This window comes from Ostrinia nubilalis, chromosome W (genome assembly GCF_963855985.1).
Source record: "Ostrinia nubilalis chromosome W, ilOstNubi1.1, whole genome shotgun sequence".
Taxonomy (NCBI): domain Eukaryota; kingdom Metazoa; phylum Arthropoda; class Insecta; order Lepidoptera; family Crambidae; genus Ostrinia; species Ostrinia nubilalis.
Window position 1 is genome coordinate 7,661,038 of NC_087118.1, and position 27,196 is coordinate 7,688,233.

The 27,196-nt window shown below is 35.4% G+C and overlaps 1 protein-coding gene across 1 annotated transcript in view; it reads left to right on the plus strand.

Moving 5' to 3' along the window:
• LOC135086432 (uncharacterized protein K02A2.6-like) overlaps window positions 1–26,211 on the plus strand; it is a 51,034-nt gene extending 24,823 nt beyond the window's left edge. Inside the window, exons 3-6 of the mRNA XM_063981157.1 lie at window positions 25,338–25,427; window positions 25,527–25,586; window positions 25,813–26,087; window positions 26,192–26,211. Coding sequence (XP_063837227.1) covers window positions 25,338–25,427; window positions 25,527–25,586; window positions 25,813–26,087; window positions 26,192–26,211 — 445 coding nt within the window. The remainder of the gene's footprint in view (window positions 1–25,337; window positions 25,428–25,526; window positions 25,587–25,812; window positions 26,088–26,191) is intronic.
• The last annotated feature ends 985 nt before the right edge of the window (window positions 26,212–27,196 follow it).

Consider the following 27,196-nt stretch of genomic DNA (forward strand, 5'->3'; position numbering starts at 1 on the left):
TTACCATCATTATATATACTAGAGATAGCGATGTTTGTTAGATCTAATCCTGCAATGTTTCAAAATATGTCAGATATTAATAACCGGACACGCCGGGACAATAGATTGGTTGTTCGTAGTTGCAATACTGCGCTTATGCGTAAAAGTGTGTTTTGTATGATACCCGCAATATTCAATAAAATTCCGAAGACATTAAGGGAACTCAATATAAACTTATTTAAGCTAAAACTGAAAAGTCTTCTTGCAGAGAAAAGCTATTATAGTGTTAATGAATTTATGACAGATAAACTTTAAATTTGAAATTAAATGTTTCTAAAACAAACACACACGACACAAACTAAAATAATAATAAGTAATTTTTTATGACATTTTAATTACTATTTTTGAATTTTTAATATTGAATTGACATTGTAATATTACGACGACTAGTGACTTATAGTTTTGACTACTTAATAAGCAATCAGTGTTTTGTGTCATTAATGCATGTGAATTATTAATTTATTCATTGATTTATTAATCACTTATATTATTGTATGCCAACCAGGCGAAACATAGTGAGACTATCACAATGTAATATTTTTATCTGTAAACACCTATGTTTCACAATAAATAATTTTGAATTTGAAATTTGAATTTGAATTTGAATATAATATTATGTAATATCATTTTGGTAGCGTTTGATTTCCCAAACGACCACCGGCACCGCGTGCCTTTCAATTTTCATCAAACATTACAGGTTTTATAACCATTTTGGTAGTGATTGGTTTCCCAAACCACCACCGGCACCGAGTGCGCTTCGATTTTCATCGAATCATCACGGGTTCTAGACCCATATTGTTTTCCCATTTAAGGCGTCACTAGACTATGTCAAACATATCAAAACCAAAAGCATCCAAATTGGTGCAGCCGTTCTCAAATTTTAGCAGGGAAAAATTAAATTAACAACAATCTTATTTTTTCCGTAATAATGTAATATTGTATTATTGGGCATAGCATCATAATATTCACATAGGATAGGTATAGATATATTTTTTTAAGCTAAGTGTACGAATGTCTGTATAGTTTGTCTGTAATTATAATGATATGTCTACCGGTGCCTCAGATCATAGAAAGAGAATAGATATGAAGTCGCGCGTAACTACAACGAGAACCAGTGTCCCCACATTTCCCCCATCACAGCTCTCACACACACATTCAACTGTGTAAAAACAAAGCGACTGAGAGTCTACGACAACATGTGCAACCGGCTTAAAAGTGCTGTGATTGGCCAGAAGGCGTGCCTTATGGCCAATCAATAGCCGCGTGACGTGACGCACACTTTGAAAACTAGTGAGAGAACAAAGATAAAATGAAGTCGACAAGATATCGATACTTTAAATCGCTAGGGGCAAGGCTCGAAACTGGTTTCACAAAATGCTTATGTATGAAAACCTTTTTATTATTATACGTTATTATTAACTACTATCACGCATTTACTTTTTAACCGCTTGAGTCCCAGACGGCATTAATTAATGTCATAACAATTGATTTTATCTATTGTGTCTAGATTCGCGGGCCTTGAAGGATTAATTATGGCGATCTCCGTACCGCATATGTTTATCAAAAATAATGCCTATATTAGGCTTTCAACTAGCTCTTATAGTAATTACATAGTTGACAGTTACTAATTACTTCTACTGTTATTACAATTTTATCGCAAGTTACACATATTTTTTTTATTTAAAATTACAAAATAGAAAATTATAATTTACTTCTATTTATCGATAATAGGAAACCGCATTAGAACACGAGCACGGCACTATGTTACGACCGGCACATGCGGCCGTACTGTGTATTTTCACACGACAGTGGATATCGGAAGAAATTAAATACATCGCGCAGTAGTTGAGCATGACATAAAGTGGTTGCTAACTAAATCGTCAATGTACAAGTGTGTTAGAATTTTTATCACCACTGATTTCGATATCGCAGTAACTGTTACGGCACTGAATTCGTTCGTAAAAATGTTAAGTTTTTTTTATTTATAACCAAAATACCAATGGATTTGCAATACTTACATGTAGTAAATGACTCCATTGTTCCTGTAGTTCTTCGTTTCACTTGATTTATTGCACGTAACGACGCATTATCCAGAAAATTCGGAGAATATTTCCTTAGTACGACTGAATCGCGACTAACCTAGCTACGCGGCCGATGTTCGTTTCTGGGCATATCGCGGAGACACGCGCCACGCCCCCGTTTCACATCTATTCCCAATGATATTATATAAAAACAAAAGCAGATATGTTATAAGCGCTCGCGCTGTGAATACTCAAATACGTCCCAATTGGGACGTCTTGTGTTTAGTCTTCGTGTGGCCTGCGTCGTGCGCAATCGCGTGTACCACACCGTAAGTTCCTGTGTTCTTACCAAAATAAATAAAAAATGCCATCGTGTGTGTTTCGAAAGTGTACCAATTATGACTCTAAAGTAAACAAAATACAAGGGATCTCTTACCACATGTGATTATGCAAAATTATTTAGTATTTATATTTTCAATTACACTGGTCAACACATGTTTTGTTTCCTTAATTTTTTTTCCTGTTATTGGGTAATTCTATGGCCCTGATTATGAAAAAAATACTGGGAGATCGCCAACAGCTTTACTTTTTAAAATATAGAGTTTTATTATTTTGACAAAAAAATACGAAAAGTTATACATTGTGTTTATAAAATTTCTATTGAACACTAACAAATGACATTTTACATGATTTCCTTGAATAGATAAGTTTGAGTAGATCTCGTTGCAAACTCCAGCAAAGGTCTGCCATTCATATATGAGCACCACGCCCCTGATAACCTTCTTCCATTGTCAGAAAATTCCAATGAAAACTTTTATCCTGCTCCTCACTAAAATCACCCACATTTTGTGGAAATCGATGTTAATGCGAGTACATGAAGTGTATTTTTATGCCCATGTTGCACCCTAGCTCTTGCAGGTTGGATAGCATGCTCTCAACAATCTCTTTTTCCTTAGGAAATTACTTATAACCAAAAAAAATAATTTTAAGCTTAGGACTGGACTTCACTCATTGATTTCTTAAAATTACGATCGTTCACCAGTTGCCTAATGGGAGTCCCATCAAAAATTACCAGCTTTTAAGTTTTCTGTGCTTAATCCTGAAAAATTGCGTGAAAGAAAATTAAAACATTCGTTACTTTTGTCAAGCGCCTTCAGAAACTGTTTCAAGATGCCGAGCTTAATATAAAGTGGTGGAAGTACGGTGATACGGTCTTGGCTAACTAGAGGCACGTTTATAAAATTGTTTGTATCAACTTTAGCTGAAGAGCTAAAAGTTGTGTGTACGGGAAGCCGCACTGGTCAAAATTTTTGTAACCAATGCTATTGTTTGTTACGACTATTCCGGAGACACATGTAACGGGAATTTTGTGTAGCCCCCTTGTTGGTCTAAAAGATGTTACCTATTCTCAGAACACAAATGACCCATTTGTGGTCTTGATTACTTAATTTCAAATATTTATATTAAAGTGTCGATGTTACGCAGTTTTCATCAAGTCCGAAAGAGGTTTTCGATGTTTTTCAAATATTATATTTACCACAAACATAGCAGAAGCCATCTGGATTAAGCACACAACATCTTATAACAAAGCAATATCGAGAACACCAACAAAATATTTTTTTTTTGTCCAATTAAATAAAAAATCTAAGTAAAAATATTAAATGACGGTAGATAGCTATAACTTAAAAACAAAAGCTGTTAGAGAAAAACTGTTGCCATATTTAAAAAATATGCGTCAATTTGAGATAGAAACAGAAAAAAAATCACAGGAAACAGACAATTTTATTTTTTTTGTTGACCAGTGTTATTTATGCAAACAATCAAGACGCCATGCGCCATGTTCAAGTTAAGAAAGAGAAAGCGATCTTGTTTTGACGTTAGAGCGATAAGGATGCGTGCGCTGCGGACATAGATTAGTTAGTGCAGAATCGTTAAAACTATAGCTATCTCTTTCATTTGCGTGCTATTTCGTATCTTTTGTTTCACTTATCAGTTACATTTGTCAATGTGTGCAATTTGGAATAGCTCGGCACGGATTAAAATCGTAATTTCTATGAACGTAACATATCATTGTCTATTCCCTTCTATGATCTGAGACCGGTGCCATCCGCGGTAGAACATTATTATTGAAACTGACTCAGATACTGGATACCTGTATTATCGTGACATTTGGTTCTGCTAATAAAATATTTGATTAGATTTGACTTAATTTAATTTGCTGACAAGGCTGATCACATTTCTCAATTTCAAAATAAAGAAAGAATATAGGTACATTTATTTGGCACATTAAAACAGAAAATTACAAATTTGGACAGCATATAAATTAATTTGGAAATAATACCAAAAAGGCTTCCACTCTGCATTTACTTTCCAATCGCGTGTGTGTATATATATATATATATATATATATATAGAATATACAAACATTTCATAATTAATTTCCACCCCTTTTTTATTCCCACATATATCCACCCACTAGCAATTTTGATTTACAACGTTGATCGCTTGTTTATAATCGTTCCACATGATGGCTAATACACATAATATTGGCCTTATCCCTGGCTATGCAAGATGACTATTACAACCCTGCCTTTTATACGCCTTTGTACCATTAATAATGTACCCTTGGTAATTGATTGGTGCTAACCATTGAGGTAATTTATACAAATTATAGAACACAACACTGCTTAGTTAGGTATGATCCATACAATATCAGCGATTTAGTTGCTTGCCAGCTTTAGACGTGTTATTAAAGTTAAAACAGTTTTCTTTCTTTCTTGAAATAATGTGAAATGTATTTGTGCTGTGACTGTGACAAAATGCTGTGATGTGAAATAAGATGTTGCATACATAAACTCAAGGAATACGGCAAAGTGCCAAGGAATAACTTCCCATCGGATAATAATAAGAGTCCTGGATGGCTCAAACGTGGAGTGAAAATGTGGCTGTGTTCCCCAGTCGATGGAACACATGATGTCGCGCCCCGCGCGCCCAATCAACTGCACGCGGGAAGATTCAATGTATACTACCGACAACACCACTCCTGAAGCGGAGCTCCGGGCTGACACCGTATAGGTTTGTTGTGGACACAACAAGAAGAAGAATAATTTGATGTCTTAAAATTCAATGCAATCACCATATTTGTAAGACGCTATAATATCTACATCTGACCAACGATACAGCGCTGTGTCAACTGCATAAACAATTTAGTTAGTTTGGAGTACGACTTTTGTGTACCGTCCTCTAGTTCTTGTTTTTTTTTAGTGGGATCTAGGTAGGTAAACGACATTTATTTTATATTTTTTACTTTGGTTTGTCTGACAATACCGATTCTTAATATTTGTACTCAGAATCAAGCACAGATTGGTTGCAATGTCGAGAAATAGATGATTATGGGCACGCTGTACTTGTATACTACCTTAATGAGTGCCGTATGCACGATTCACTGGCTCACCGTCACACTGCTGACGTCTACCATATTACTTCTAACTAGCGGCCGCCCGCGACTTCGTGCGCGTGGATCTCGTTTTACCCCCCCCTTCATCTATCTTACGCGGTTCAGATTTTTTCATACAAATGTTTTTTCCCGCTAACTCCCGTTCCCGTGAGATTTTTGCAATATCCTGTTGTAACTAAGCTTTAAGTTTACTAAGGTACCTGCATGCCAAATTTCAAGAGTATATCTTACGCGGTTTAGATTTTTTCATACAAATGTTTTTTCCCACTAACTCCCGTTCCCATGGGAATTTTGCAATATCCTGTTGTAACTAAGCTTTAAGTTTACTAAGGTACCTGCATGCCAAATTTCAAGCGTCTAACTTAAGCGGTTTAGATTTTTTGTACAAAAGGATTTTCCCGCTAATTCCCGTTCCCGTGGGAATTCCTAAGTATCCTATAACCTGCCCAGGAGTATGAAGAATAATTGTACCAAGTTTCGTTAAAATCCGTCAAGTGGTTTTTGTTTCTATAAGGAACATACAGACAGACAGACAGACAGACAGACAAAAATTTTACTGATTGCATTTTTGGCATCAGTATCGATCACTAATCACCCCCTGATAGTTATTTTGAAAATATATTTCATGTACAGAATTGACCTCTCTACAGATTTATTATAAGTATAGATTTGACAGGGATCAGTTGACAACCTATCACTTGTGCCCGTGATACAGTACTGTAGGTTGTAAATATTGTATACCTACCTTGTAAATATTTTCAATAGAAGTCACATCCATTTTTTTTATTTTTTTTTAATAGATATTCTAGGCTACCTTAAATTTAATGGTTACCACATAAGTCTTCATCTCAGATCATAGAAGGGAATAGATGTGAAACGGGGGCGTGGCGCGTGTCTCCGCGATATGCCCAGAAACGAACATCGGCCGCGTAGCTAGGTTAGTCGCGATTCAGTCGTACTAAGGAAATGTTCTCCGATATTTTGGATAATGCGTCGTTACGTGCAATAAAACAAGTGAAACGAAGAACTACAGGAACAATGGAGTCATTTACTACATGTAAGTATTGCAAATACATTGGTATTTTGCTTATAAATAAAAAAAACTAAACATTTTTACGAACGAATTCAGTGCCGTAACAGTTACTGCGATATCGAAATCAGTGGTGATTAAAATTCTAACACACTTGTACATTGACGATTTAGTTAGCAACCACTTTATGTCATGCTCAACTACTGCGCAATGTATTTAATTTCTTCCGATATCCACTGTCGTGTGAAAATACACAGTACGGCCGCATGTGCCGGTCGTAACATAGTGCCGTGCTCGTGTTCTAATGCGGTTTCCTATTATCGATAAATAGAAGTAAATTATAATTTTCTATTTTGTAATTTTACATAAAAAAATGATGTGTTACTTGTGATTATAAGATTTTACAAAAAAAATAATAACAGTAGAAGCAATTAGTAACTGTCAACTATGTAATTACTATAAGAGCTAGTTGAAAGCCTAATATAGGCATTATTTTTGATAAACATAATATGCGGTACGCAGATCGCCATAATTAAAAAGTAAATGCGTGATAGTAGTTAATAATAACGTATAATAATAAAAAGGTTTTCATACATAAGCATTTTGTGAAATCAGTTTCGAGCCTTGCCCCTAGCGATTTAAAGTATCGATATCTTGTCGACTCCATTTTATCTTTGTTCTCTCACTAGCGTTTTCTTAGTGTGCGTCACGTCACGCGGCTATTGATTGGCCATAAGGCATGCCATCTGGCCAATCACAGCACTTTTAAGCCGGTTGCACATGTTGTCGTAGACTCTCAGTCGCTTTGTTTTTACACAGTTGAATGTGTGTGTGGGAGCTGTGGTGGGGGAAATGTGGGGACACTGGTTCTCGTTGTAGTTACGCGCGACTTCATATCTATTCTCTTTCTATGATCTGAGGTCTTCATCAATCGTAATCATCACATCACAATTTCAAAAAAAAGAAAACCGTGACCAACACAATTTGTCAAAAAAAACAACACAAGACAAACAGCTGTTTGTACTGTGTGTGACGGTTCATAGCTAGTCTCTGACAATTCACAACTTGCCTGTTTTTTTTTTTTTTTTTTACTGATACAATACTTCTTTTTTTTTTTTTTGTCGGGAAATCATCTTAATATCGTGAAAGTTTAAAATATTATCTTGTCTAGGGTCATGTCAGTTCGTTGGAGTAGGTACTTTGCAATAAATTATGATAATTTTTTGTCTACTAACCTTAAATAGATATAAGTAGGTACTTACTAATATTTGATGTTTGTACAGATTTAGTTTTAAGACCTTTTTAAACTCTTAGTGTGCAATAAATTAAATGAATACGTAATTTGAAATTGACAATGTGAGCGCTTAGGATTTATCTCTAAGCTCACTTGCATTTAAAGTAAATAAATAAATCTATATACTTTACTATAATAAATCTAACATTTTCAGCCACCATAATAAACCTATATTATGGTGCAATTATTTCATGAAACTCAAACACACAACGATACCAGGAGGATAGAATATACTTTAAGACCACTTATGAATTTCACAACTTTCATTTTTGAATATTTTCTACGTGACAATAAATTATTATCTTGTCTCGTGTCGTTGTATGGAACTCTTTAATAACAGACTGATACTTTGTACTAAAACTATTTAATAATACACTGATACTTGATTTAATAACACACTGATACTTGGTGCTAATAATAATCTCCGAGTTCATTATTACGTGAATATAAATGAAGTTTGTTTATTATTCCATATTAGCAATACACTACTTGCTTTGTTTATTGTATATTAGCAATTCACTACTTGCTTTGTTTATTATTTAAGATTAGGTATATACCCAATCAGATTATCATAATTTCTTGACAATACACTATCTTGTCTAGTTTTATAGGTAGCATTGATGTAAACAGGAGGTAACCTACTCGTATTACGTAGGTATATTTCATTGTAGTGAAACAATTTACTTCGTTCAGGAATACGATCATTGTAATAATATAAATTATTTAGTTCGATATGGAATAATGATCAAAACGAGTCTCAGTGGCATTGCAAATTACAGTTTAAATAGGTACCCTTCAACTGGCAGGCAGACATATTCTGTCTGCGTCAGTTTGGCTCAAATGATCTTAGATGATTTAGTTTTAACAAGACTAATTATCATAGAATAACAAGTGACTTTTGGTAAGTAACGAGTTTGTTAATCAACATAACATTCTGTGACTCATGCGTACGCGCAACAAAATCAAAAACAATATTACTATGGGTTTGTAGGTTTGTTATTGTTTGTAAAATTAAATATTAATTGACTTGACGTTGATAATAATAATGATTTTGATAAATAATAATCGGCAAATAGACTGTGATTGTACATTCTGTAAGTGTAATGATTGTAGCTACCTCCCTTTTATTTTATTTAATTTATTGGGTATATAATCATTAAAATTATTAATTACTCACTTTTATCCTCGTCGCCATTGTGGTATCTTAAATAAAACACTGATATATGTTCACTGTGTAAGCTAGTGCAAGCACTGACGTCCGTCCCGTGTGGCGGCCCGACTACGACTGACTCCCCACCGCGCCGTACTAGTCAGTGTTGCCATAGCGCACACACTTTATTTGTGTAATAGTACACCACAGCCGCCATGAAGAAGAAGGACAGCTTGCTGATCGACCACGGCGGCCACGGCCGTTTCTAATATCCCAACAACAAAGTTCACAAATGGTGAACACGTATGCAACCGAGCCATTCACACCGGCAAGGGTATTTGCAGAACAATTTGAATGCTCCTTAAAAACCGTGAGGAGGGCCCTGCATCGAGCTGGGGTGCACCACAGGAAACCGGCGAAGAAAATAGTTCTAACCGAAGAAAATAAAGCTGCGAGAGTCCGATTCGCGCGAGAATACAGGGACTTTGATTTCTCGCACGCCATATTTGCCGACGAAAAATGTTTCAAATCAAACCAAATAGGACGTCGGCATTTATGGCGTGTTGACAACACTCGATATGAGCCACGTAGGGGAGACTGGGTACGGTTGAAACAATTTTGCTTTAATTGTCTATAATTTTGTTGTTTAATAACCAAGTGACGATTACGATACGTGAAATTGAAATTTGAAGTTTTAGCTATGATATGGCTGTATCATTATAGTTCCCGGGTTACTATTCATAGAAATATACGAAATTAAAAAAAAAAGAAATTTTGTTTCAACCGTCCCCATGCCAGGGGCGGTTGAAACAGCGATTGGAATCTGTTGAAATACATACAAATAATACAAAAAGTACTAATAAAACGTGTTTTATTTATCATTAATAGGTACTACGAATATTAAAATTATGGTACCACATGACGACATTAATCAGTCTAAGTATTTAATATTTCTAAAACATTAATTAGCCTTTGATAAGTAGTAAACATTAAAAAAAATAACAGAAATATGATTAACTAAACGATATTTCCAAACCTAATAAACATTAATAATAAAATAATATTAACATTCTGAATAAAGTTAACGAAAATCTTTTTTTGTTTTCAAACTATCCTTTTCCGCCGCTTTCCGCAGTGAACCTCCAGCTTTTACCTCCTCTTATGCTTTACTAAGTCAATTTCCTCTCTGGAAATATTCCTTACCCAAACTCTCGGTATCTACAAAAAATAAACATTAATACATTTTCTGTTTCAACCGTACCCACAAAAAATGTTTCAACCGTCCCCAACCCCACTTTTGGTAAAATATACTTTATAGTTTCGACACTAATGATAACACATCAAAAATAGTTACTGGACCTTATTCTACAAGCTTCATTTTAATCGCAAACGCACACTCGATACATTCACATAAAAAGAACAGGTAGTATAAGCGTTAATGTCTGAAGAAAAATACTTAGTTTTGGGTAGTAAAAAACAATATGGCGTTTTGCACACAACGTCAACGCGTTAGGAAGTTTTAGGCATTAAATTCGTGTTCGGACCTGTTGTCCGCTTCTTTTTCCCCTAGGACCCCTAACTCCTCGCAGAACCGTTTACGAGATATTTGCTCTGTTTCAACCGTCCTTTGTTTCAACCGTACCCAGTCTCCCCTAATGTGAATCCCAACAATAACTCGGGCAGAATATGCGTCAACATGTGGGGATGGATGAGTGCCGCTGGACCCGGGGAGCTCGTAGAAATATCTGGCAGAGCCACTGGGCAGTCTTACCTCGAGCTCCTCCAGGAGACGATGGTCCCTACTGTGCGAATGGTGTATCCGGAGACCGAAGTGCCAGAATTTATATTTTTACAGGATAATTGCCCAATCCACACCGCACGTGTGGTGCAGGGATGGCTCCAGGCACAGCCTGACATTCGCACAATTCGTTGGCCGTCACGATCCCCAGATCTTAATCCAATAGAAAATATCTGGGGATTGATGGTCCAGCGGTGGGATACTTTAAATGAAAGGTCCCGAGAAAATTTAATAGCACACTGCGACCGCGTTTGGGATTCTGTGCGTGGCTCAGACTTGTGCGAAGTCCTTGTGCGCTCGATGCGTTCACGTTGTGATGCTGTTATAGCTGCCAATGGGGCATCAACTAAATATTAATCAATAATCATCAAATAAAATGTAGAGAAACTCAAGTAATTTATATGTCTGATGTGATTTTGTAATTTTAATATCTATTTACACTATTGTTATAAACATAAATATTGTTAAGTTTACTTATTCTTTTCTTTATAGGTAGGTATTTCGTTGGTTAATACCATAATCAATGCGAATCACGTAACCATAATTCACAAACTTATACATAATTTTTCTGCATAACCCAAAGGTAAACTGGATGAGAATGCCTTATGGCATTAAGTTCGCCTGATGTTAATATTTTTGGCATTGAAGTATAAATAAATAAATACATTGCTAATTATTTAAGTATTATTTAGTTTTAAGTTCAATTGTTATACATTTAACACCTTGTGTAAACACACTTAATGTGCAATAAAAAAATTGAATTTGAAATAAAAGTAACTTAGTATTATAATATTTATAATAATAACCAATTACCTGGATCGTTGCTACTTAGTGCAATATTTGTTTGTATTAAATTGTAATAACGTAGATTAGTGTTTCTTTTAATATTGTTATAAACATAAATATTGTTAAGTTTACTTATTCTTTTCTTTATAGGTAGGTATTTCGTTGGTTAATACCATAATCAATGCGAATCACGTAACCATAATTCACAAACTTATGCATAATTTTTCTACATAACCCAAAGGTAAACTGGATGAGAATGCCTTATGGCATTAAGTTCGCCTAATGTTAATATTTTTGGCATTGAAGTATAAATAAATAAATACATTGCTAATTATTTAAGTATTATTTAGTTTTAAGTTCAATTGTTATACATTTAACACCTTGTGTAAACACACTTAATGTGCAATAAAAAAATTGAATTTGAAATAAAAGTAACTTAGTATTATAATATTTATAATAATAACCAATTACCTGGATCGTTGCTACTTAGTGCAATATTTGTTTGTATTAAATTGTAATAACGTAGATTAGTGTTTCTTTTAATATTGTTATAAACATAAATATTGTTAAGTTTACTTATTCTTTTCTATATAGGTAGGTATTTCGTTGGTATTATTAATCAATGCGAATCACGTAACCATATTTTTTATATTTACAAACTTATACATTGCTAATTATTTAAGTATTATTTAGTTTTAAGTTCAATTGTTATAGATTTAACACCTTGTGTAAACACACTTAATGTGCAATAAAAAAAATTGAATTTGAAATAAAAGTAGATAACTATAATAGTATTATAATATTTATAATAACCAATTACCTGGATCGTTGCTACTTACTGCAATATTTGTTTGTATTAAATTGTAATAACGTAGATTAGTGTTTCTTTTAAACGGGAAACAAAAGTTGGATTTCTTTTTTTATTATTTACTATATTTTGACGTTCATAAGTGCCACTTGTGGTCTAAACTGAATAAATATTTTTGATTTTGATTTTGCTAATGTATTAAAAATAATTCAAGGATTTAAGAATGTTATTTTGTAATTTTCAAGTGTAATGATCTCATTTTATCTGTAGAAGTAGGTAGTAACTGTTTCTTAGAAATGTAAGAAATTTATACAAAATAAACAATATTTACAACACTTAAAATTGTATGTTATTCAATACCCGTAATATAAATGACCCAACCACAAATTAATAATCCTTAACTCTTTACTAATTACATAATTCAATAACATTATTTTTTCGTTTATAAATATGAGTAAGTTTATTTGCCAAAATAAAATAATACAGTACTAATATTTCAAGATAACTACTTAATTAACCTAAACTAAACCTAATTTACCAATAAAATTAAACAAAACTATTGAGTTCCGAATAAATTATACTATTAAATAGGTAAAATTCGAAAGTGACTGATTGATTTTGCATTTCTCGCCTTGACTAGCTAAACTAATATCATGAGATTTACACTCTTTAATATCAACAATAATAATTATAGAAAGGGCTACTTTTTTCTCGGGAAATTGCACAGTTACCTCGGAATGTGCCATAGCAATTTTGTGACCCGAGCGGGCAATCGCTAGTTCAAATTTTACACGAAGCCCCATAATTGTGCCCATAATATTATATTTTCTAGCGATTCCTCATTGGGATTCAAATTGACTAAAATGCGACGTTGCCAACTGTTCCTTTCAAACCTTCTACCAAGTAGTCCCGCGAGCGCTACGGATTTACTAAATTGCTATGTTGCCAGACTTAATGTTATGCGGGTAAGCAATACTCAATCCAAAGCGCTTAACATAGAGCTTGGTTTGCTAGGGCAAACATCTACAGTGGTGCGCCGACGCTGCTTAGACCCGAAACATGAATGAACGGGGGCGTGGCTTAATCGAGCGTGTGTGTGCAAACGATTTATGCCCTTAAGGTGTCAAGGCGTCCGAGTCCCCTATAGTACCTGGGACCAATACCATTTCAATTTCTCAATTGTCATATTTTGTCCATCATCGCTTTGACGATTCCAAGCCACCATTCACGCTGTGTCCTGTTAGGGAGTTTGAGGTAGCAAAATATATTAGCGCCATTAAATCTAATGCAATTGGTAGTGACGGCATCAGCAGGGACATGATCGTGCTTACTCAACAGCAATCGTTACCTGTTATTACCAGTATTATCAATAGCTCAATAGCGACAGGGGTATTTCCTCATCAATGGAAAAGTGCACTGATAACCCATTGCCGAAAGTCGATCACCCCACCGAACTAAAGGACCTTCGACCGATAAGCATTCTTCCATTTCTATCAAAAATATTGGAAAAGGCAATACATGCGCAACTGGTTAAATATATAGAAGTCAATAGGCTCCTTCCGTCCCATCAATCTGGTTTCCGAAGAGGCCGTGGTACTGTCACGGCACTTCTCGATGTGACTGATAATATACTTGCCGATCAGGATGATGGACGGGGCACTTTGATGGCACTGCTGGATTTCTCACGTGCATTCGATAGTATAAGCATCCCATTGCTTCTTGCCAAGATGTCTTACTATGGTTTCGACACTCATACAGTTACATGGTTTGCGAGCTATCTGAGTGGCCGGTATCAATCAGTCAAACTTCGAAAGGAAGACGGTTCATACCCGATTTCGAAGCCCAGTGTGGTGAATCGTGGGGTTCCTCAGGGTTCTATATTGGGTCCACTCTTGTTTATTTTATATAGTGCAGACCTGGCACATGTATTCAAACACTGCAAATACCATTGTTATGCAGACGATGTTCAACTTTATATCGCCAGTGACCCAACTGAGATACATGCTGCCTCACGCGCACTGAACGATGATTTGGACGCTATTGCTACCTGGTCTAATGACAACGCTCTGTCACTGAATCCGACTAAGTCTAAGCTTATGGTTCTTGGTTCGTCAAAGTTGACTGAAAGGATTGTGAACGCTGATCCTGTAGTAAAAATTATGGACACAGTTATTGAGATGGTTAAGGAAACGAGAAATCTGGGCATCGTTTTTGACGCTGGTTTGCGCTTCGAGAGCCATGTGCTGGGTCTCGTCAGAAGCTGTTTCTATCGACTGAAGATTTTATACAAGGTCCGTAATCTTTTGTCCGAAAAGTCGCGTATCGTACTCTGCGAATCGCTGGTATTGTCACGACTTAATTATGGTGACCTCGTGTACGGGCCACGCCTCTTGAGTAAAACGAAACGCATGATACAACGAGTGCAAAACGCATGTGCCCGTTTTTGCTTTAATATACCTCCACGAACACATGTATCACCGTTTCTAAATAGTGCGTCCATGCTGAATATGGAATCCCGCAGAAGGCTACATATGGCCACCCTTATGTTCGATCTCGTTTCGCTAGAAAGTCCCGAGTGCATGCTAAACTGAGGTTTTCTGATTTCCATAGGCGTTACGGGCCTGGTCTGCCCAGATCTGCTCGTGTACCCCTAGCGATGCACAAGCACAGAACTGTAGGTTTCACAGGCAGTTTCCGCTACCAGGCTACTAAGTGTTGGAACTAGGGCATGAATATCGGAATCTCGGAATCTCGTAATATCGGAATCTCGGACTGCGAGATCCGATATTTTAATTCCGATATTGAGCGACCCAATATCGTAATATCGGAATCAGATAAAAGTTTTAATTGAGATTTTAAACAAAGCGTTTAAACTCTCCACAACCTGCCACAAAGCCCAAAGTACATGATTGGCAAATACCAATGATTTTCTCATGATGTCTCTCACCATCACTTTTTGGGTATTTCTCATCGCCACGGTTCTCATCGTCACCTTCGTGGCGAATTTTATTTCTAACTTATTTCAACTTTTTGTAAACAAAAATTGTAGCGCTTGATGTGAAGATTGTATTCTCAATAAATCAGTCAAATAGTGAGTCTCATTTGGAAGCTTTAACGTTTTGAATTTTTTGATGCCACGAAAGTGATTCTGTACTTCACAGCAACATTTTTTTTGAACTTTACTACTGTAAATGACTCTTAAGTGTTTATAAAACATATATTTTGTCTTATTTTCATAGATAAATAGCAATAACATAATATAAATAGGTACCTACTTAAATACAAGATAAAATTTTACCGATTACGTCACCTACTAAGTTACAAGATTCTACGCAATTGGTTTTAAGGGTGGGTGGCATTCTGAAATGCTAAGGAAGCAAAAAACGGATTATCAGTACCTCAATAAAAAAAGAACTCTAACTGATTTATCAGTCCCTCAACAAAAATATATTTTTTATTTAGGCCAGAGGGCACAACTTTTAACTCAAATTTCAGATTAAATTTATCTTACAAACAGATACACAGTCACATATACAGACAAACATACAGGCATACAGACAGACAACAAAAATACGAGGCCCTTATTTATTTATTGATGTATTGATCTCTACTTACCACGTATAATTTATTAGTTATTAAAATATTGTAAAAACATAAACACCAGTCACTATATTTTAAAATAAACTGTTGTAATAAACCGTGTCCGAAACTATCCGTAACTTTTGAATCAGTTTCGGTTACGGTTATGGACATTTTTTTATTTCGGATATCCGATAGTTTCGGTTACGGTTACGGATATCCATAACATCCCTGCTTGGTAAGATGGCCCTCTCCGTCCCGCTCATACCTTTTAAAATGGCTTCTCCACCTCACTTAAGCCAGAAACTTGAATTTTGGGCACATTAGAATAATAATTTTTAACCAAGGTAGATAAAGTTAAAAACGGGACTATTTCCAAAAAACCAAAAATTGTCGACAATTACAGCAAAAATTTACCAAGTGTTATACCATTTTGGAATTCTTACTGAAATGCGCCAAATTATGACGTCACTTGCCACACTCGCGTAGTACATTTTTTTTTCAGTACAGTCAGTTTAAACTAGGCAAAATTTTTATTTTGAATTTTTTTTCGGGAATAATGTATTTTTTTCATCCAAGCTGGAACAGCTGGTTTTGTAATTTTGATAACAATTTAGAGAAGCAGTATTCAGGGTTACATAACAAAAAAAAAAATTTGGAAAAAGTGAAGATTTGTGGCAACACGAGCAAAAGGACCTGGAGTAGAATTTTTTGATTTTTTTTAAATGCCTATTATTTTTAAAATATGCCACATAGATTTTTTTTTATATTTTTCTGATAACCAGCACAACTTGCCTCAACACCCAGTTCCGGCTTGACGTTACATTACGGGACACCCTGTATATATAAAAGAAAGTCGTGTTAGTTACTCCACTTATAACTCAAGAACGGCTGAACCGATTAAGCTGAAAATTGTCAGGGAGGTAGTTTAGAGCCAGGAGAAGGACATAGGATACTTTTTATCCCGTTCGAAATAAAAAAAGTCTGCTTATTTATTGCCATTAAGGCGGAACAAAGTTCGCCGGGTCAGCTAGTTGTTTAAATTTTAGAGGTAGAAAATATTTTTCAAGCAAGCGACGGTAAGTCTATGGATAATCACAAAAAGTTACGTATTTTTTTCGCGGAGCGACGATCGACCTATCTCACCTCCCCAATGGTCGAAGCGCGACTGACGTTAACCGAATACATTGCTGTGATTGGTTGCTGGTGTTTGGTTTAACGGCAATCTTGTATTAATACTCAAAATTTTAGGTACCTAAAATCGTGTGACCAACGTATTTCGCTTTCTCAATTCAAAATAATATTTTTTTATTTTTATGCATAACAAGGCAGGTATTTGACCACAATCGCACCTGATGTTAAGTGGGATGCAGTCTAGGATGGTACATATCTGCCCTGTAAGTGCTTATTCACTCTCGCCTTGAAGAGGCCCGGATTATAGTTTTCGGGAAAGAATAATAATAATAATAAATATAATAATAAGAATAATAATAATAATAATAATAATAAATGATTCTTTATTCAAGTTACTAGGACTCAGTTTGTTAATAACAATTGCACTTAAAAACTATGTTAGTTGAAACAGATGTAAAATTGAATTTAGATTAAGATTTAGAATTGAAATAAGTATTATAATAAATTATACTCATTTCAATTCCAAACCCACAAGTGTGAGGTTATGCATACATGAGTCATCCCCGCTATCATAATTATAAGAAGATATTTTTTTGACTATTGTGTGGAAAGTATATTTAATAACGATGATTTTAGTATATGCTACACACAAATTGAATGAAAATTGTGAATTTCTTTCTTTCTTTTCAGCCAAATGACGTCCACTGCTGGACAAAGGCCTCCCCCAAGGTTTTCCACAATGAACGGTCCTGCGCTGCCCGCATCCAGGCTCTTCCCGCGACCTTTACCAGATCGTCGGTCCACCTAGTAGGAGGCCTGCCCACGCTACGTCTTCCAGCCCGTGGTCGCCACTCGAGAACTTTCCTGCCCCAACGGCCATCGTCTCTACGAGCTATGTGCCCCTCTACTATACAGCTACGAGCTATGTGGGCCTCAGAATGAACATGGACAAGACAAAAATCATGTCTAATGTCCGTGTTGCACCCACTCCTCTGAAGGTTGGAGACTCTACACTCGAAGTTGTTGACAATTATGTATACCTGGGACAAACAGTCCAGTTAGGTAGGTCCAACTTCGAGAAAGAGGTCAATCGTCGAATCCAACTCGGATGGGCAGCGTTCGGGAAGCTTCGCCATATACTCACGTCCGAAATACCGCAGTGTCTTAAGTCGAAAGTATTTGACCAATGCGTGTTGCCAGTGATGGTATACGAAAATTGTGAATGCAGTAAACAAATGTTTCATTGCAACCGAAGGTGTGACACGATGAGAACGCGAAAAATGACCCCGTTTTTGATCGTTTCATGTGATTTTTTCGTATTATTTTTGCTTCTATTACGATAAAATTTAATTGTATGTAGCTAAATAGATATTTTATCATCTAATTTCAAAGTTATTGTTCTAACTTATACCGTTTATGAACTATTATTGTGTGACCATCAAATTTGAGTGTAAATGAGAAGTACCCTTTTGTTCCACTGCAAATATTTTAATATCTTTACTATTTATGGTTAATTTAACTTGTTCTAAATCAATTTTAGCATTTGTCATAGGTACTTGGTCAACAAAGAACGACATCTCAACTCCCTTTCAAACATTAATTTTACTTTTATGGACCGTCAGTTCTGCGTACTATGTGCCCTGCCCATTGCCACTTCAGCTTGCTAATCCGTCGGGCTATATCAGCGACCTTAGTTAGTTTACGGAGCTCCTCATTTCTGATTAGATCTCGTAAAGAAACACCAAGCTTATCCCTCTCCATAGCACGTTGTGCCTTATATTCAAAGGCCACGTTTTCGAGCCGTATATTATCACTGGTAACACACACTAATTAAAGACTTTCGTCTTCGTATTCGACGATTTACCTCTTTCTCGAAATTGCATCTAACTACCTAGCTGATCGTTTGTCCGAGATAGACATACTTACTTGTCAACAATCTCGAGAATCGAGCTCCTAACCGAAACTGGGTAAGGAGCAACATGGGCATTCAACATAAGCTTCGTTTTTTCCATATTCATCCGAAGGCCTACCTGTTGGGAAACTCGATTAAGGTCTTCGAGCTTTGTGATAAGGTCTTCCAACGGTTCTGCCTTAGTACGCAAAACAGACGGACGAAGAGGCAGCAAGGTTCTGAAGTGGAGGTCACGTACCGGAAAGCACAGCGTAGGACAAGGTGGACCGACGACCTCATAAAGGTAGCAGGAAGGCGCTGGATGCAGGCCGCCACCAACCGGCCATTGTGAAAATCAGCATCGGAGCCTGTGTTCAGCAGTGGACATCCTATGGCTGACATGATGATGATGATGGCTCGTGGTTTTGTGAGTTGTACATCGATTCAAAAAGGAACAAATTACAAGCATATTCAAGATTTTTACCACTCTCTACAATTTTTGTAACACGTGATTTGAATGACCAACTCGTTCCGCCAACATAAAACAGGGTAATATAATGAAGGAGTAAAAGTTTGTTTGATACCTGTGATTTTATAAAAACACTTTAATTATTTGCTAGTCCATATAGGCTCATTTTCAGTAACCATTCATTATCAGGTGATCCGTCGGCTCGTTTGCCTCTTGTCACATAAAAAACCAAATGCAATGGATGCCCATAACGTAAAAATATAACCAAATATTAATTTTATAGCACATGAACTCAATTCCGATATTAATATCGGAATTCTGATATTGAGATATAATATCGGAATTCAATATCGGAATTGAAAACCTTCCGATATTACATGCCCTAGTTGGAACAATATACCACCTCCAATAAGAGCAGCCAAATCAAAGCATGCATTTAAGACTCAGCTTAAATCTGCATTATTGGAGTCGCAAAAACCTGTAACCTGATTGCGCCTTGGTAGTGGTTTCTGATCTGGTCCAGTGGTTTCATCCGTGGTTATTTTGTTGAACCCTGGCATAATTTTTATTTTTATTTTATTTTTATCAGTGTATTTTCTCCTTTCCTCTTTATCATAAATATCTTAATCTATTTAGTTATATTTATGTACTTAAACTCACTACACCCCAACCGTCACGTTGACGTGTTACGCGCGTTCTTTCGCCCTTAGGCTATAGCTGAAAATCAGTGGTTTGCATTGCTGCGACACACATTTCTGTATAAAGTGTGTACCTATATTGTATGTCATAATGATTTTTTTCTTTTTATTTCTGTCTTACCATACTATGTCATTTTGTCCTGAGGGTAGGTACTATTTTATCCTACTTTTGGTACTTTCTGTTTGTAATGTGTGTTTCTGTTATGCAAATAAACGTTTTATCTATCTATCTATCTAAATACAATAAATGCTTCTTAAAATTAAGTTTTTATTTATTTTACTTTGCTTATACAACCCTGACACTTGAGATGTGAGGTAGATCAATTCTGAACACAAAAAAATTGCGCTCTTGTGAGCGTAGTAGTAAGGTGAGATTTCGAATGCACCATGTGCGTTGGATATTTTGCATTATTATTATTACCGTTAAAATGTCGGCATCTGATTCTACACAAAGGAGTGCAATTTCTGTTGCTACTATTATGTATTCTGTGATATTGCGATGGCTCCTACGTACACCGGCGTAAGTGAAAAAAATAGATTTTACAGGAGAGCCATTTAAGTGGCCAGAACCATATTTTTTGGTCATATCAGTAGTGTGTTATTGGGCGTTCTAACTCACATTCGTTCGGTCGCAGTTTGCGACCTCACTCTGTACGTTAGATCGCCCAATAACACGATCGTAAGTAAACCATGCACGATGAATATGAACCTTTTTCGAACTACATCTTTTAACCATCGACGTGAGTATATTGTCCTCAGTTCTTTGAAACCCACCGATCACAACAGTCAAGCTAAAAATTCTGTTATGAAATTTCTGAAACAAAAAGAATCACTTAAATTGGAATGCGTCTGTCCTGAAGCATCGAACGAGCTTAAGCGTCACGGGAAATTATTGCCAAATACTATACGTAGTATCGTGTGCGGTCCATCGAACTGTGGGAAGACCAATTTAGTTATCAGTTTATTGTTACATAAGGATGGACCACGTTTTCGTAACCTGTATGTGTATTCTAAGTCTTTATACCAACTCAAGTACGTATTTTTAGAAAAAGTATTGGACAAGGTTGCAGGCACATCTTATAACAAGTATAATCATAATAGTGAAATTTTGAGTCCCCACGAAGCATTGCCTGAGTCGATTATCATATTTGACGATGTTGCTTGTGAAAATCAAAACAATATACGCGATTATTTCGCCATGGGTCGGCATAAAAACATTGATTGTTTTTATATGAATCAAACTTATACTAAAATACCTAAGCAACTGGTAAGAGATAATGCAAATCTTATCATATTGTTTAAGCAAGATGAGTAGTAAATAAATTGGGAAGGCTAGCTCACGACGCCTTTAAAAACGGCGTCGCGATTTAGCCTCCCCAATTTAAATTATTGACATGAAAACATACCTGTTCTTTCAACGACCGATGATAAAACGGTGCACAATTGAAGTATATCACACACGCACACACATACACTTATTATTTCAAAAACTAATGCTTTTATTGTTCGATCACTAATTGTGAGACATTAATAACGTCTTATAACAAAAAGGCTGAACCGATTTTCACCTTGTTAAATAAAAACCAACCAATATGTGTAAATTCCTGTAATCAGTTATAGCATATTTAATAAAATTAACGTTTTATTTGTAAATTTTAATGGATGTTGATTAAATTCGTATTATTAATGCTCTAGTTTACAACCATACCAAAATGGGTACTTATTTCGGGCTGTATCCCGGACTTGCAGGGCACACACTTAAGCATTGAACGAATCAAGCATCCAACTTAAAATAAAACGTTAAAATTATATACTTACAACATGTTTGTGGGTATATAGGTAATGCCTTGTTTACAACCATACCAATAGGGGTACTTATTTCTGGTTGCATCCCGACTTTTAGGGCACCCACTTAGCATTAAAAAATATCACCACAATAAATTAGCACATAAAAATATTCTAAACAACGACTACTGAAACGTAAATTAACTCTGCATGAAAAAGAAAAACAATTCAGCCCCCTACTCAATAAATGATGTTAATATAAAATAAACGATTTAAATAAAAATGTTAATACTAAAAGCAAAGTTTTTGAATATTTCAATTCAACTACACAATCACACACTACTGATCGGAACATTGCTTCAAATGAAAGAAACATGACATCACGGGTTACTTGCTCGTGTACGTTAAGGCGAGGGCACACTGTTTATAGCCAACCATACATAGTTACTTTACTTACGATGATGACAATCCACAACCGCTGTGGTCGATAGGCGTGCACATCGGTTATCAAAGTGTCGACAGCTCTGAGATCACGGGTTTGATTCCCGGACAGAACAATATAGAAAAAGCACTTTACTGTCTCAAGTCTGGATGTTCGTTGTTTCTGATTCCATTACACAAGAAGCGCTTAAAAGCTTCTTATTTGGATTAGAGCAATGTATTGGACGTTTGGTATATTTATTTAATCAGACGAATGTTGCTCGATGCTAAGTGAAACTTATGCTAAACTGGATTATCATCACAGATTATCTACTATATTAACATATACATACGTACAATCTAAAACAAATTAATATTATAAACACCTAAATAACTGAGTGTATGCACAGCTTTATAATCAACTTTGCTTATTTAGCACACACATAGCGTGCGAACCCATTTCTGTCAACTTAACATATCTTATTACACATTACACTTGCGAGCAATGAATTCACCTATAGACCTCCATGGTCGAGTGGTGTACGCACCGATTTTCATGACATCGCTAGTTCTGAGGTCCCGGGTTCGATTCGTTTACTTTGGGATCAGAACAATGTATGACGTGATGTTGTCCACATTTATTATTATTATTTATTTTATCATTTACCTAAACTTTATATTGGTAACTAAGAATGTTAATGGCGTAAGTCTTTAATTAGATTCTGAGATATTTGTAACGTTATGGAAGTCTGAATACTTTTACCATACATACTGTAAATTATGTTCAGATGGAATTTGAGGTTTTCTAACAAGTGATAAAAGTAGTTAAGAATATGATTGTGGTTATAAAGAATTAAAAAGAATTACGTTCATATTACTAGTTTTAAAATGAATCGTAAATACAGTTATCCATTATTTTGCACTCAAGTGTACCTATGTACAAAACTGTTATGTCAGTTTCTTATTATCGACAAAGGTTTTCATCGCGATTAATACAGGGCGAGTTTGTAAACAGTATCCAAATTTTTTTAATAAGCTCTAAAGATCAATTCAACAATACAACTTTATCTTAATTATTTTTAATCACAGCAGTTTGCGCAAATCAATTTTGAAAATCTAATTCGCGGGTGCCCATAAAGGATAAGGCTTATTTTCGGGCACTATTATGTCTATTAAGCTTCGCAGTTAACTATAAATTACGTAATTTTCTATGAATAAAGTGTGTCCATTTTTAAAACACGCGCAAATGTTATAAATAATTAAATAAATATGAAAAAAAAAGTGTTTTCTTTATGCAAATTGATTAAGTTATGATTCTGAGTCGCTCCTAAAAATTTGGACACTGATTGCAAAGTCACCCTGTATAATTTTATTTTATTTTTAAGGTATGTTTTTACACATATCTTGTATGTGTGTAATTATGTTCATGTTTTATTTCTTACCTCGTATCTTCCAAACGGATTGATGGATTTCGTATCGAATTATTGACTTGTTTACTCATAAAGCTTTACCGGCTGAACGGATTTAGATGAAATATGGATTTAAGATAACAAATTGTCAAAACTGTAAGCAAAGCTAGTAAATAATCTATGTAGTACATTATCAGGAATGCCTTATATAAATCATTTCATCACAACGCTGCTGGATCCTATACTCCCACTGTTGGGGAACATATTGTCTGTAGGTACATGTACGTTTTATAAAACTGTAGCAGAAGCGTGCCTGCAAATTGGAGGTGCTCATTCCAGGAAGCTCTGAATTTGAAATACCTATTCATAATAATACATAATTATTATTGATTTGAGCGACTAATATTACTAACTACATCAAATGATTTTGAGTCATATAAAACCATAAATAAAACCATAAGTGTGATTTGGTTGAAACTTTGTGAAAAATCAAAAATGTGCAGGTGGAGCCGCGGTCAATCCCTAGTGATTGAAATAATATTTCGTAAATTTCACGCGAATAAAAGTTGCTGATGGGTAAATAATATTTTAAAGTAATTTGATAAACTTGTTTGTTCAATCAATTGCTGATCGGCATTATTTGGTGTGTGCGTTATTTTGACTGTTTTACAGTGTTTGTGTGAGTGAAAATTTGGATATAAAATAAGCGGTAAGTGAAGTAATTATCATTATTTTCTGCGATTCATATCTGATCATCTTCGATTCTTCGTGCCGTAACTCTGCGCTTCAGCTTCACTTCTGGGAAAATGTTCGTGAGTTATTTTATTATAATAAATAATATTTTTGGTTCTCAAGGTTTAGACATAGTAGACTCAGTGCAACTGTTTTGTTTTGGTATCTGAATTTAGGGTTTCAGGTCGTTGAGACTACTAAAATACTCAATCCCCAGTACTATCATTGTTTATTTCACAGTCCGTTCAGACATACACTAGTCTTTGTTATTTTTCAAATAATTTACTTACAGGTCGGAATCCGAGTACAAGAATCGTAGCGCTGCTGCAGCTTGCTTGGAGTCAGTACCTCTAGTAGGAAAAACTTTCGAGTTCGTTTCGTTGCGTATTCAAAGTGTCATCGAAAAATTTTGTATGAAAAATTAAACAGCGCCCCCTAGGGTGGCTATAATATAGGGGGCGCTGTTTAATTTTTCATACAAAATTTTTCGATGACACTTTGAATACGCAACGAAACGAACTCGAAAGTTTTTCCTACTAGAGGTACAGAGTCTGAGTACTCGTCAGAAGATAATACTTGGTAAATATTGATTACTAAATTATAAAGACTGAAATAATGATTGATAAAAATACGATGAAACTTGCTTTAAAACCTAATTATTTTTAATATAGCCCTCCAAAGAAGACGACCAAAGGCAGCGGCAGCAGCAAGGCTAAGGTGATAAAAAAAAAGATAAGGTTCGTAGCTTAAATATTAAATTAATTAAATGTGTTAGGTTAGCGTACAATTTACTATTTCACTTATTACTGTGTTAACTCCTAAATGTATATTTTACAGGGCCGAATCAGACTGTAAGAAACGCAACGCTGCTGCAGCTGGCCTGGGTTCTGACTCGGAGTACTCTTCGGACGAAGAAGAAGATCTAAGGTACATACTCGTATTATGACTTACCTACCTTCTTTGTATGAAAGATTCGTTATGAATAAATGATATTCGTCTAACTGATAATCATCAAATTTGTTACAGTCCCTCCAAGAAAACTAAGGCCAGCAGTCAGAGCAAGATCAAGGCTGCAAAGAAGGAGACGTCCAAAAAAAAAGGCTGGGTACGTATACTTGTTATAATTACCCTATAAAATAACATCGTTTCTATAGCAACTTGCACTTTCTCACTTGCACTTTGATTCTATTTTACGATAATTTAAACATAATTAATCCTATATTGTTTCTTTGTTTAGTGATAATTAAATAACATTTTCTTTAATAAACTTTCGTGAACGACTAGTAACTAATCAAGATAACATTTTTTTCAGGAAGAACAGTAAAACTCTCAGCGGCATTTACGAGGAGCTGTTTGGAGACGCCTGCGAGCCTGCTCCCAAACATCAGCCGCTGTGGTCCTCGCTGTCGCGGCGGGTCGCGGGCGGAATCAGCCGCCAGGGCACGCTGCAGGCTGACGGTGACGTGTACATCGACCTGCGCGTGTTCGACGTAGCACAAATAATTGGCGTCAACCCGAGAGAGCGCTTCGACAAGTGGAACGGCTGTCTGAGAGTCCGGCTGAGCCACGACGAGCCGTTATGGGCCGGTATTAAAAAAATATTTAAGGATAGTAGGAGGTTATTTAATAATATAGAACCAACATTTTATGCAGATTAAAAAAAAGTAGATTTAATTTTATTTTCTGTTTAGCTAAGTTAGTTAACATGTGATTTCAAATGCATTTGTTTATTGATGAATAATAATTTGTCTAAATAAAGTATTTTTAATTATAGTTCTTACTATTACATCTATCCTAAAATCTTAAAATGACAAATTTTAAAACGATCTTCTGCTCAGTATGTCAGAAATCCATACTCAGAAAAGCATTTCCAGGGCACTTGCGCAGTAATGTCCATAAGAATAATACTGTAATGTATTATGATGTTGGAGTTGAGACAGTTAATTCAGCCTTTAAAGGCCGCATTGTATCATATCGCATCAGTGCCGAACGCGAGCGTGCGCCTAATGGTGAAGAGTTGGCAATAACGTCACCATTGCACTTCATGCATTCTATTTCGTCTAGACTGCGCAAAGTACTTGATTCCGCTATTGCTTCCCACATTAGTGTGAAAGTAAACTTTGAATTGTTTGTTAAAGTTATTTTGCCCAGAGATGATTCAATGGAAATCAAATCATTTGCAACAGAAAATATTCCTATCTTTCAAAATTACACGTTCGATGATTTATTAGAAAACGGTTCTCAAGTAATCTGTAAAAAGATAGATGAGTTCCAAGAAAAAGGAAGTGGTTGGTCCCTTTTAGATATTCTTTATATTGAAACTAATATTAACAAATATTCACCATTAGGTGGTTCTAGTTATATAGATTTGCCAAAAAAAATCAAAGTTAAAAAAGCTTGTTTAAATGTTAGAAACAGTGATGAATACTGTTTTGCCTGGACGGTAATGAGCGCTTTATATCCTGATGTAAAAAATCCTAACCGAGTATCATCATATCCATACTTCACTGATGTCTTGAATGTTGATAATATGCATTTTCCAGTTTCATTAAAAGATATTAAAACTTTTGAAATAAATAATAATGATATCAGCATCAATGTGTATGGGATAGACGAGAAACAAAATATTATCGGTCCGTTATATAAAACGTTGTTACGAAAAAAACACCATGTTAATATGCTTCTGTTAGAAAAGG